Below are 13258 nucleotides of genomic sequence, written 5' to 3' on the forward strand. Positions count from 1 at the left end.
GGGGTACAGAAAACCTTGTTGATCGAGGAGCTGAATCTGAACCTTGAGTCTCAAAAGTCAAAACCAGAGGCTAAGTCAAATGGAGAAATTTTAAAACTTTAAATGAAATTAATGTTGAGTTTCAAACTTAAAATAAATGTTACATGATTGAAAACGAGATTACATTTCATTAAACACCATTAATAGTTTATTACCCTCTGGTTAATGGTCATCTCATCTAACCAACAAAAATTTCAAAAATAAAGAATAAACTTAATGACAAAATAAATTAATTGAGAAGTCCAAACGTTAGAACTTAGAAGAACAATGTCACCTCGCCGGATAGATGGGCAATGCATAGGGAGGCTTTGCCCTGCCCACACGACCATGCAGCGAAAAAGACACATTGATCATCTTTCAGGTCAAATCTTTATTGTCCAGTCTTAGCACGCTTGCTGTTGAAAGGTGACATGCTTGGACTCAGACAAGGGCTCAAACTCGGACTCGGACTCTCCTCTCTTAGTGTACCATTCAGAGCAGCTAACTCCTTCAGCTGTTCCCTCTTGTAGTGATCCATTGATTCGTCCTGTAGAGAAAATAACCAAAACCATGTGAACAAAAGGTTTGGAGTAACAAAACAATATACAGTAGATACATGTTTACAATTTTGTGATAGTAATGTACCATTGGCTTTAGGAGTGATTCGAGGAAATGCACTGCATGCTCCAATCGAGAGTTTATTATGTCCTCTGGAAGCTCGGCTTCGATCAGTACATGTAGTGGCTCGCAAAGATGTTCGTACCCTGGCTTACCCTTTAGTTTTTCCTCCTGCAGGGAAGCAAAGAACTAAATGTATTAGCCTTGACACCGCATGGTACATAATTAATGTCTGAGAATATATAATACTCAGAAGAAATGAATCAGAACTTTCGCTATTCAGATGATGTTATTTGATGAGAGTTGTGAGAGCCTAAAACTCAAAACACTTAATTTCCTGTACAGGCTTCCAAATTTTAAATATCTACAAATGTAAACAAGAGTAGTAGCTGATGATGCAACAATATGTATCATTACTTCAATAATAATAAGTTGCTATGCCGAAAGACGGTGGCACACAAGCTTATACACAAAAGGTAAACAAATTGCTCCTAAAGACTCTTAAGAAAATTGTGTGTATTCAACACAAGGCTATAAAACTGATTGAAAGGTAAAAACATCAACACAAGGCTATAAAACTGATTGAAAGGTAAAAACATATGAGAAAATTGAAGTTTTGAGCTGTAAGAATTCATTCATCTACACTTGCGATAAAAAACTGATAAACTGGAATCCATCAGAGAATCAATAAACAAGGAGTCGTACCTTGACAGTATCCTTCACAGATCCTCGCCCTCTAATAAACACCCTGCAGTGGGTTGCTAGCTCAACTCTTTTCAGGGAGTTTCCACGTGGCCCAAGAATCCGCCCAACAAAATTATACTGCAACGTTCAATGGATTTAAACTCTAGAACAAGCCAATTAGAATAACATAATTGGGTAAAAACATTCAAAACTTACACTTGGATATTTATCCACTGGCACATCAAGTCTGATCACTCTTTTCACAATGGGTGGGTTAAGGAGTCCAGGCATCCCAACCCAGCCCACTGGGGCAGGGGAACGAAATGGAGAAGCTCTCTGGAGGTGACAATTTTCCTGAAGAAAGCAAAATTAATATCGATAAAGCCCACTCTTGAATACAAAATTGTTAGCAACACCATCATAATTCAGCATGAGCAGTGGCTTACCTCAGCTTGCATCATCGACCACCCATCTAAATCAAGCTTTCCATTTGTCGGCTGACCAAGCGATCTAAATGGACTGCCATGCTCATATCTATCAAGATCAGGAAAGCTAGAGACCCTCCTGATTTCTGCAAAGACGTCAGCAATGCAGGCAATTAAGCTAACATACAAAAATAAACTGTAACAGTTGAACATCACGGGGATCTTCAGTCTCATAGATTTAATGCCAAGAATGGACAAAAGAGAATGAAAAGTTAGGTATAAATACATTTTTCATTCTACTATCCTCTTCATACCTAGTACACACTCAAAGAAAATACTTAAATATAAAAGCATAGAGCTTTAGAAGATAGCCCACCTTGATTTAGCAGTCGACAGCAATTTGGCATAACTTGCAAAAAGGGAACCAACTTTTGTCTCTCTTGCAATAACTCAGTCAAGTACCTGAATAAGAAGGTTTTTAAAAAAAACGTAAGTTTCACTGGACGCTGACATTGGTTTGTATTGTATTGACACAACACAATCGAGTGGTTCACATTAGGAGTCGTCACACCACTCAAATGTAAACTAAACTTCCAAAAATACATTAGTAAGTTCATTTCCAAAATATAGCGTTCTTGTTAAAAATCCTTTTGAGTTCATTGTTTAGAATCGACTAATAAGTGAGCAAATGGAGTAAAAGTGTGAAAAAGGCGACATTTTGAAGTGAGACTATGATTGAGAAGTTGGATCTGCGTGAACAAAATCATTTTTTTAACACTCAAACCAATCAGAGGGACCAATCACAAGCACGCAGACACTTAAAATGCTCAAGTAAAGCAGCAAAGTCCATAAGAAACCGATCCACAACAACCAAACTAATGTTATCCACACAATGAAAAAAAAAAAAAAAAAAAAAAAAAGAAGAAGCTCACACAGATTCATATGAAGAGGAAAAGATAATAAAAAAAGGTGGAGAAAGAAAGAGAAACCTGTCACGATCAGAGGGAGGACAAGGGGATCGATTGGGAGAAGCACGGAATCCAGAAAGTGGAAACTGAAAGAAGCTACCAGGAGAGATCCTCTCTTCCATGGCCACGAAACCACCGCCGGATTCCATCATCTAAAAAATCCACTTTAAGATTGTTAAGAACCGCACAACTACTGACATACAGAGATAACAGAGATAGAGAGGGAGAAAGGTACAAAAAAGACTGACCGGGGGAGATAGTGAAGAGAAGAAGATGCGGCGGAGGATCTGACGCCGATCTCAAGGTAGAGAAAGGCGTATACTTCGGGTGTGAGAAGTAGCTGTGGACTGTGTAGAGTGGCTACAAGCAAAGAGAAGAAGTAGGGAAAGGGAGTCAAAAGCCCTACGCAGCACGATATGATGAGAGACTCTCTCTCACCGCATTTTCGATATTTTCTATTTTTGTCGTTTTTTCGTTTCCTTTTTTTTTTTTTCTTCTTTTCGAGATTTGTGTGATCTTCTTTCTTATTTACGATTCTTCCGTTTCTCTCATTTCATTGGGCCTTAGGCCCACTAAATTATAGGCAATTCTCGTTAGCGCCAGTGTTGGCGAATATACATTTTTTACTTGGGTAAATAAAAACAAATATTTCATCCTGCCAAATGGTAAGATAAATTAGTCAATTAAATATTTGTATTACCCTTTTACGATCTAGTCAAAGTTTAAGGTTTTAGAAAATAAAATTAGTCGAATAAATTATTTTACCTATACGTACGTTCAAATTAATAGTGGACTAAAAAAGTCTTCGTCTTGTTTTTTTTTTCTTTTCTAATAATAGTAAATCTCAAGGTTGTGGTTCTTATTATTATGAGATTATTATGGATTTTGTGGTACGTTTAAAAATCTAAACACGAATATTGTATACTAGGTAATAACTCGCATTAATGTTCGGAATAAATCAATTTAAATAAAATTATTATGAGTAAAATTAGAATAATTGAATTAATATCCGTTTGTGTCAAACGTAATATGTAATTAAAGTATTTTTAATTCAAATTTTTGTTTCTTTTGTGTTAAAAGTACGTCTCACCCGTGAAATTTTTGAATGTGAAAAAGTTTTAACATAGTTGAGAAAATTTTGATAAAATACTATTATTTATGGCAACATGTCTTTTGTGCAATTTATTGAAATAGGACAAATGATTAAATAAAAACATATTTTTAAAATTTTGTAAATTTTAAGAAGTGTGATATGTATTTACATAAAATGTAGAGATATGAGTACTATTAAGTTCAAATTTGAATTTAAATTTGCCGATTTTTTTGTTACATTCATTTCTTTTTTTAGTGTTTGGGGAAAAATTTTGGTATATTATTTGATGAATAACTATTTTTACTAATAAAATTAGATGTTACATTTTTTTAAAAAATTAAGGGGGTGTATTGAAATCATGATTTTGGAAAATTTGATGGGATTTAAGAAATTTGAAATTTTGATAGATTTTGGGAAAGTTGATATGATTTTTTGTAAAATTCTTTCAAATCCCAACTAAAATCATGATATTTGGATTTTTGTATTTTCAACTAAACAAATCTTCTTAAATCCTCTAGAATCCCTAAAAGTCATTAAAATCCAAATCCACAAACTGTTTTGAATAACAGTGGATTTTAAAGTAGATTTTTAAATCATGAGTTTAATAACAGTAGATTTTAAAGTAGATTTTTAAATCATCAGTTCAATAACAGTGGATTTTAATAGACTTTTCAAAATCCATGATTGAATAATATAGGATTTGTAAATTTCACATAAATCACTTAAAATATCAACTTGAATACACCCCTCTAAGTACACATTAACAAAATATAGTAGATGTGAAAAAAAAGAAAAATTTAACAAAATTTATTATTATTTTTTTGGTTAAACATATAATGACATGTATTGTAAATAATATTACCAAATATAAGTAAATAACTAAAAAGTGTCTGGAACTCTCTAGCGACCACACCTCCATTTTTATCAACGTGCTTCCCTGTTAATATATAGGGGATATATGTTCTACTTACGTTAGAGAAAATGGGAACAGAATAATAATATTTCTTCGAAATCCAACGCACGAATGACATAAGAAAAACCATTTATATTTTCTAATGCTTTCACGTCTTTGGAACGCTTAAAGCCTCTGAATTCGCCAAACTCGGGAGGATTCGTTTTCCAACATCTGAAGAGAAACGAGATTAGTCAAAGACCTGAGAATCGCCGTGTGGAAGATTCGTGGAAGCATCCAAGTGAGTCAGGGTTCTTCAAGTTTCCGAGTCCGGTAGGGAGTTTTCCGGTCAATGAGTTGTTGTAAAGCTCTAACTGCCGGAGATTAGTAAGCTTCGTGATCTCCGCCGGGATCTCGCCGGTTACTTCGCTATCGGAAATCTCCAAATTCCGAAGCTCCGTCAAATCCCCGATCGACAAGTAGAGCGACGAGAGTTTAGTGAGAGAAAGAACCCGAGTGAGTTGAACCCGAGTGAGAGCTTCTCGAGGCTATGAGAGGTTTGATAATAATGGCAAAGTTGTTCATCTGCCGTTAAATAAATAATTCAAAAATATTTGGGAAACCCTTGTAATAAATTGTATTTAAATCACTCTCACTTTATATTATTGCTGATGTAATAAATGTTTTATAACACACAAATTATACCCTTTTATAACACACAAATTAAAAGGGTCAATATTATTGACCCCTTAATTAAGCTTTTTTGTAAAAGTTTTTTTTTTTTTAAGTTTTTGCATAAAAGCTTTTTTTTAAAGCAATAATATAACCCTTTTATTACAAAAGTGATTTGTGTGTGGCCCAAAAGCAATAATCTATAACCAATACATATATTTGCTGATGTTAAATTCAGTTCATCTAGAGTATATATTGACCCCTTAAGCTTTTTTAAAAAAGAAACGTTATTGTACGTACTTTCTTCATATTACTTGACGCAACAACGGAAACTTGAAAGAAAGAAAAAATAAGCGTTCGAAAAGGGTTTAATTTGTGATCGGAGGAGGAGTTGTACATGCGTACGGTCACCGGAAAAAGTGGAACCCATTGGAAGCAAGCGGAAGACGTTATTAAGAGGAGGCCCACCAAAACCCAGATCAGAATACTTGTTCGTCTTCTCTCTCTTAAAAAGTTAGCATTGCACAAAACGAAAAGAGACAGAGAGAAAGTGACGTTTTTTTTCTTTTCTTTGCCATATATACTACTAGCAACAAAACCAAAAAAAAAAAAAAACCAGTTGTTCGTTTCTCTCTCTTCAAAAGGTTGCATGCACAAAACGAAGGGACAGAGAGAAAGCGACGTTTTAATATACTACGCTCAGTTTTGTTTTTGGGATTTTGGGAACTTGGGGATCAATCAGGTCAGTAGCGACCACGCTCATGTCCCCCATATGTTTGTCGTTACTACTACGTACGGATGGCTTACTCGTTTCAAAAATAAAGCTACTAGCCTACTACTGCTTTTATATCTTTAATACAGTATATCAGGACTAATTTAGGTTAATATATAATATCCCAATCACATTTTATCAGGTTAAACAACAACAAAAAAAACAACTAACCATATACATCAAGTAAGAAAATAAGCAAATAACTCCGATCCATAAAATCATAGAGTACTTAACATAAAATATCATACTCATAATAAACCAAACGTACCAAACATTACTTATAAAATACTCAGTTCTCGATAAATCGGACTTATAACAACGTTCTCAAATCATAAAACCAAATCCATCATCAGATCTTTCTTATTTTAGACTAGAAATTAAAGCTCAGTAGTTTTTGAACACGGCAGCTTTCACGATGTCGAGAACCGGTTTGCCCTAGAGTCAGAGCCGTGTCTATGGTTAAAAAAAAGGCATTTGGCTCAAACCCCCAAAATATAAAGGATTTTTAAAGCCTCCAAATCTAAAAATTATGGTGTATCACAATAGTTTAGGGAAATCTTTTATTTCATGAATAACATTGGTTCTATTTTTTTTGCTTTGACTCTTTAACATAAGAAGATGAATTTCTTTTAAAAATGACAATCTAGTTTAGAATTCGTTTGTTTATTTACTTCATTTTCTTTAAAATGGTTAAAACCTGCTTCAATGCTTATAAATCTTCATTAATATATACTAATTCATTTTCATAGTAAATTTGTTTATGAATTATGATTGTGATGATTTGATAGATTGTTTTTTCTTAAATTTTTATAACCTAGGTTATGAACATTTGGTGAAAAAGTTTATTGAAACATAAGGAAAACTATTATATTGTTTTATTTTCATTATATTATTTTAAAATTATTTTATATTTATTTTCTTTAAATTTCTTTTTTGGAAAGTCTTCATTTCAGCTCGCCTCAAGCCTCGATTAATTAGTCTGGGCACGGCACTGCCCACAGTTTGCACTCTTCTATTCCGACAGTAAGCCAAGGAATCACCACCTTTCCCCAAGGATCCTTCACCTTTTCAGCTTCCATCATGGCCTTCAGCTCCTTCTCCTCGTTTTCCAAGTCCTTCTTCCTCTTCTTCCTCTCCGTAGTTACCACACTTTTGAGCTGTTGGAATGATTCTAAAAAGCCTAACGGATTCGATAGTCTCCGTTGTGTTCGTCACAATCTCAACGGTCTCAAAATCGTTATCTGGATTCATTATGAGTGACGGTGGTTTTTAAGGAAAGCTATGATATATGATCGGATCATATCCATGAAAGGGAAAACTAGGGTTGCTAAATTGACGGTGGTTGTTGATTTTAAATACGACGCCGAAGAGGTAAGGGGCACTTCCAATGTTTTCTCTGTTTCTCTTCTTTTATAAAGTTGTTTGTGATTAATTAGTTCATTAATTGTCTGTTGTTGTTTATTCATATTCTTGGGTATGGTTACGTTGGGCTGGTATCATGAGAAAGTTAGTGGTTGATCCTGCACAGATGTGGTGGCCAACGAGCTAGTGTTCTTCAGGTCTCTCTCTGTTTCGGTATATTTCTTTTGTCTATGGCCACATCATGTCACAAGTCATCAAGTAGTCCTTATGTTACAGTTAAAGTAACCATACTTAATCACCCTCTTGATTGGTCTGTCATAGCTTCTTACGTACCTTGGAAGCCTTTTTGTGACTCCTTTCTTTGCAATAGTCAATGTACTCGTTGGTTACATTCTGGTCATGTATATGGTTATCCCAATAGCATACTACGGCATGAATATGTATGAAGCAAACAAGTTTCCGATTTTCTCATCTGATTTGTTTGATAAGCAAGGCCAGCTTTACAATATCTCCACCATTGTCAATGATAAGTTTGAATTGGAATTTGGACATGGGGAATATTAATTATCAACAAGAAGGTCGGGTTTATCTCAGCACGTTCTTCGCTATCAGTTACGTGGTTGGTTTCGCAGCAATCGTTTCCACACTGACTCATGTTGCGCTCTTCAATGGAAAGTAAAGTTGAGCATATATCTATCAATAATAAGCTTAATGACTACTAACTTGTGGCTGTTGAATATTACTAATCTTCATTTTTGACTACTTAGGGGAATTTGGCAACAAGTACGAGCTTCAACCAAGTCTAAAGTGGACATACACACAAGGCTGATGAAGATCGTACAAAGACATACCAGGCTGGTGGTTGTATGGCCTGCTCTCTATCTCAATAGTACTATCTCTTGTTCTCTACATATTCATGAAAGACCAGATCCAAATGCCTTGGTGGGGACTCCGATCCTTCTAGCATCTTTCATGGCTGTAACCTTTACTGTTCCAGTCAGCATCTTTCATGGCTGTAACCTTTACTGTACCAGTCAGAAGTTAATAATAATTTTAGTGATTTTTGAAATATTAAATAATCTTTTTTTTATTATATAATTTGTCTTAAGCCGGCAATAAAGTCAACAAGGAGGTGTGTGCAACTAGACACAATCATCAGCATACATCCTTAACCATCACGATATATATAATCCTAAAACCTTACATAGTAACAATGCGTCAATGCCACACCATAAAAACAAACGACGATTTTAGGGGCAGCCCACCATAATATGTCAACAAGGATGAGTGCACAACTAAATCCAAGGGACGAATTCGCATGCATCTAGAAGCAATCCCATAATCATGTGAAACTTAAAGTATGTGAGGATCCACGTGGCCTGGTCATGAAGTTACGTGCATGCATGGTGCCCGCCGACATTTTCTACGACTCCCCTCTGTAAGGACATGTATATATGTATATATATATATATAGATATAAGATATTTCCTCTTTCACTGGTTCAACTACATCATAAATTCTTTTATATATTACTTTTTTTTTTTATAAGAGTGATTAATTTCATGACTTATTAAGTCTAGATAGTTGAGATACTTACGGAAACCAATACTACTATGTTATCTGATTATCCCCTGATTATTTGTACAATTGATTAATAAAATATAAAATTTTGGCAGTGTATATGTCTTTTGGGATTTGTGATCATATATAGTACACAATTTGCTTAATTTGTTAACAGATCGTTGCTTCACGTGTAACTATACATCCATAGCCACAAATAATTAATCACTCATATCAAGTATCACGCAACTCACGGGAAAAAAGAAAAGTGTAACAAAATAACTTCCTTTTACTGTTAGTGTCTTTTGATCGGAATCTATAACAAGATTATTTCTTTTGTTGTTTTTTTTCGTTAGAAAATGAGTTCTTATGTTTATATTATTGATCGAATATATTATGTTCTTTAGATATATTTCTTTTGTCTATGGCCACAGGCCACATCATGTCACACAAGTCATCAAGTAGTCCTTATGTTACAGTAAAAGTAACCATACTTAATCACCATTCTTGGCATTATTCCGGAAAATTCGAAGCCATCCCTGGTCTATGGCCTGCTGAAGTTTAATTTCATCACCTTCAATTTTTTCCGATACATTATTTTGAAATACCTTATTTTGTTATGGAACCTTACTAGATTTTTTACCTGAGATGCTCTAAAGTATGATATTTCCAGGTGGTACTTCTTAGTTTATCATTTTGATTTTGGACTGTCAATTGTGTTAAGGATCGTTATTATAATATTCGGGAACAATGGCCCGTTTAGTTATTAGTCGAACTAATCATTCAAATTAAAAGACAAAGTCAGCCGTTGATTATTTTTTTTGGACTCGCTTTCATTTTTTTTTCTTGGTCTTCCCCAAATTCATTTAGAGAAAAACGAATATGTATTCGTTAGTTGTTATTTATTTGTTGAGCATTTTACTTGGAATTATCAGGGGAACACCGTCCCCGCTGTCCATCACGTAATATATATCATTACATTGTAATTTCAATGAATCTTGGTTTCATACATTCAAAAATATCATTGTTTGTTAATTACATTTATTTCTGATGGTTTTCCGTGTTTTGGGAGATATGGCATTGGGGAAGAAAAAACTAGGTGCCGTGAAATCATCATCAAACTCAAATGCAAACGTAGTTGGTACTGAGGGAGGATTAGGGCTAGGGTTAGAGTTTGTTAAGTAACAAAAACAACGAAACAACAACGAAAACTCCTCGGTCAAGAACTCGACTAAGAGTAATTCCCATGTAGGAGAAACCGCAAAATCTTCAAACAGCAACAAAGTCAATAGATTGACTCAAGGTCAAACAATAACACTTATCATATCTGATAAGCTTTTGTAAAGAATTTTATTGCTTATCCAAGTATGCAATATGTACAATTACAAGTGTGTACAATAAGAATATCAGTAAATAACTACAAACATAAAGAAATAGTTCTCCAAAAAACTATCCTCACTCACAGTCTCATAATGACTGATCTACAAACAAGAACCAACATAACAACTTCAACAAATGCTGATACACTTTATAGACAATCCCAATCGTTTGTGTTACAAGTTTAGCCGCCTCACAATTCTTCACACGTGCCTTCCTCTCTTCTCTGCTTCAGCTGTGTGCCTTCTTCTTCGAAAGTACACTCAATGCAACTTATCTAGGCACACAAAGATGAGAGGGCTTTCATATATACAACTATACAAGTATAGTACATCACAGTATTAGTAATGAAATTGGATAGTGGCCAAACCTTGTAGATACTCAAAAGATTAACAACAACTGGGCAAAAATTAAGAATTGCTACTGTTCCTTACGAATTTTATGCAGCAACCTAATCTAGCCTCATGGAATCAGGTATTTGAAGGGCCAACTAACCGACACAAAACTAAATGCTTAATGATTTTAAAAATCTACTACATGCCACATGAATCCATATTCCACTCGATGAGGTGAAACATACAATTTGAAACATTATAGACTCCAACATTGGGAACAATACTGGTTTCAGAAAACTAAAATCTGATCAAAGCTTATAAAAACATTGAAAAAATGAAATAAAGGAGAGAAATATAGAAAATATATTTCCGAGTATTACCTAAGATGAAAAAACGACTTTTGGTGATTAATAGGAAAGTTTCGGTCGTATCTAGGAACAAATAGTCGGATGTTAGCTGTTCCGGTGATCTTTTGAAGCTCTGTAAATCTCATTGACTAGTGATTTGTAAGAGGCAAAGTCAGCTATAATCCCGATCTCAGGTTTCTGTTTATAATGCTTTGATGCAGTTGCATGGCTATGGTGACCTTCCAAGAGGATATTGTATGTGATGTCATCCGGAACAACCCCTATATTAAGCATGGCATCTAGCAACATGTCAGCATTCTTCATCTGTCCCAATTTGCATAGTCCATTCAGCAGAACATTATACGTCACAACACTAAGAATATGCCCATCGCTCTGCATTTCCTTGAGCAATCTGAAATCGGTTTGAACATCACCTTTCTTACAGACTGCATCCATCATCATTGTATAAGTTACATCATCCGGTTTCATACCAGCTCGCAGCATCTCCCTCAAAGCTCTTTCAGCATCAACGACTCTTCCTTCTTTGCACATTCCACAAATAAGAGCTGAGAAACCCACCCTATCGAGTTCAATCCCGTTCTGAACCATTTCCTTCCTTATCTCCAAAGCTGTTTCTACGTCTCCTCCTCTACAAAATCCATCAATAAGAGTTGTGTATGTTATTTTGTCAGGCCTCAGACCTCCACGGATCATCCCATCAACTATCTTCCTTGCGGCCACTAAATCCCCATTCTTACAAAAGCCATTTACTAAAGTATTATATAGAACAAGATCAGGCTGAAGACCCCTACTCAACATCTTCTCGTAACTTTCTTTCATCATGTCAATCCGTCCACTCCTACTATGACCATGAATCAAAGTAGTAAAAATAACATCATTTGGGAGCAACCCTCTCTCACACATCTCATCAAACAAGCCATGTGCTCCACCCATCTTATTCTCTTTACACAACGCATTAATCAAGGCACTATAGGTAAAAACATCTGGGCGTGTTCTGCTTTTCTCCATACGATCCTTGAGCCTAAACCCTTCATCCAAGTTTCCAACTTTACAGTAACCATTAATCAAAGTGTTGAAACTAACAACTGAAGGCTTCAAGCTTCTTTTAGTAATTTCGTCGAACACCTTCTGGGCATCACATATATTGCCTTCTTTACAAAATCTGTTCATCAAGATATTGAAACCGTACACATTCAAAGGAAACCCAGCATCCAAAATCTCCATATAGAATCCCCAAACAGTCCCAGTTGGATTCAGTTTCATCATCCGATAAAGCAAATTGCCACAACCACGAATTGGAACAACAAATTTATACTTCCGAGATAGCCTAAAACATTGAACAGCATCGGGTATGAAACCTAGATCCGTGTACGTGATCATCAAAGCATCAACTAGGAAACCACACATAGGAGCTCCTCGCATTGCTACCAAAGAATCAAAAACTGAAGAAGCCGAGTTTTTGCCTTTACGAGAGACGACGAGCTCGATAAGTGATTGTGCTTCCGTGAACATCTCGTGTATAGCGAGAAAACGAGCCATGAAGAAGTATGATTCAGCGGTAAACCCAAATCCAGGCTGAGATGAGATGAATTTGAAGAAAGCGAAGATAGAACGGTGTGGGAGGGAGAGAGGGTTACGGTTGATGAGATCGACAACATGACGAACACTGAGCGAAGGCAGAACCTTTCTGATAGAGGGGTCGGCAGTAAAAGAAGAGAACTCCGACGGCGGATCCTTGTAAGAGTCTCTGATGGCAACTGAGAGTTTGATAAGAACTGGGTCGTCGTCGTCGTTGTCTGCTTGAGAAATAGTTTCTGGAGAGTACCATGTTGATAAGAGGGACGACGATACACGATAAAATCTCTGTGGGTGAGATCGAGTCAGTGTGCTTTTTAGCAATTCGATTCTGAACATCTCTCTGACTCTCTCAGTTTCTCCGGCGCCGGCTACTTTGAGGAGGCTTTTGAATGAAATAGTCAAGTCCGCGACAAATAATAAACCGTGAGATTTTAAATCTTAAACCGGGGTTTTTAGGTAACCGGACTTAAACGAAGCCGGTATGTTTCGGTATGCTTTAAATTTTCTGGTACAATATGTAAGACCTATCTCAACAG

General features: G+C 35.6%; 2 protein-coding genes across 2 annotated transcripts; both read right to left on the bottom strand.

Moving 5' to 3' along the window:
• Window positions 1-80: 80 nt before the first annotated feature.
• Window positions 81-3215, bottom strand: LOC104767970 (KH domain-containing protein At1g09660/At1g09670). Its single transcript, XM_010491931.3, has 8 exons — window positions 2962-3215; window positions 2735-2865; window positions 2122-2207; window positions 1767-1891; window positions 1537-1674; window positions 1342-1458; window positions 664-807; window positions 81-565 (listed from the first exon to the last, which is right to left on the bottom strand). Exons 2-8 carry the CDS (start codon window positions 2863-2865, stop codon window positions 410-412), a joined length of 897 nt encoding a protein of 298 aa, XP_010490233.1. The 5' UTR covers window positions 2962-3215; the 3' UTR covers window positions 81-409.
• Window positions 3216-10390: 7175 nt separating this feature from the next.
• LOC104767986 (uncharacterized) lies at window positions 10391-13107 on the bottom strand. The gene is made up of 2 exons (XM_010491942.3): window positions 11157-13107; window positions 10391-10718 (listed from the first exon to the last, which is right to left on the bottom strand). The coding sequence occupies exon 1, from the start codon at window positions 13056-13058 to the stop codon at window positions 11229-11231; it is 1830 nt and encodes a 609-aa protein (XP_010490244.2). The 5' UTR covers window positions 13059-13107; the 3' UTR covers window positions 10391-10718; window positions 11157-11228.
• Between the last annotated feature and the right edge of the window lie 151 nt (window positions 13108-13258).

Source organism: Camelina sativa, chromosome 3, assembly GCF_030686135.1.
Source record: "Camelina sativa cultivar CO46 ecotype springtype chromosome 3, ASM3068613v1".
NCBI lineage: Eukaryota > Viridiplantae > Streptophyta > Magnoliopsida > Brassicales > Brassicaceae > Camelina > Camelina sativa.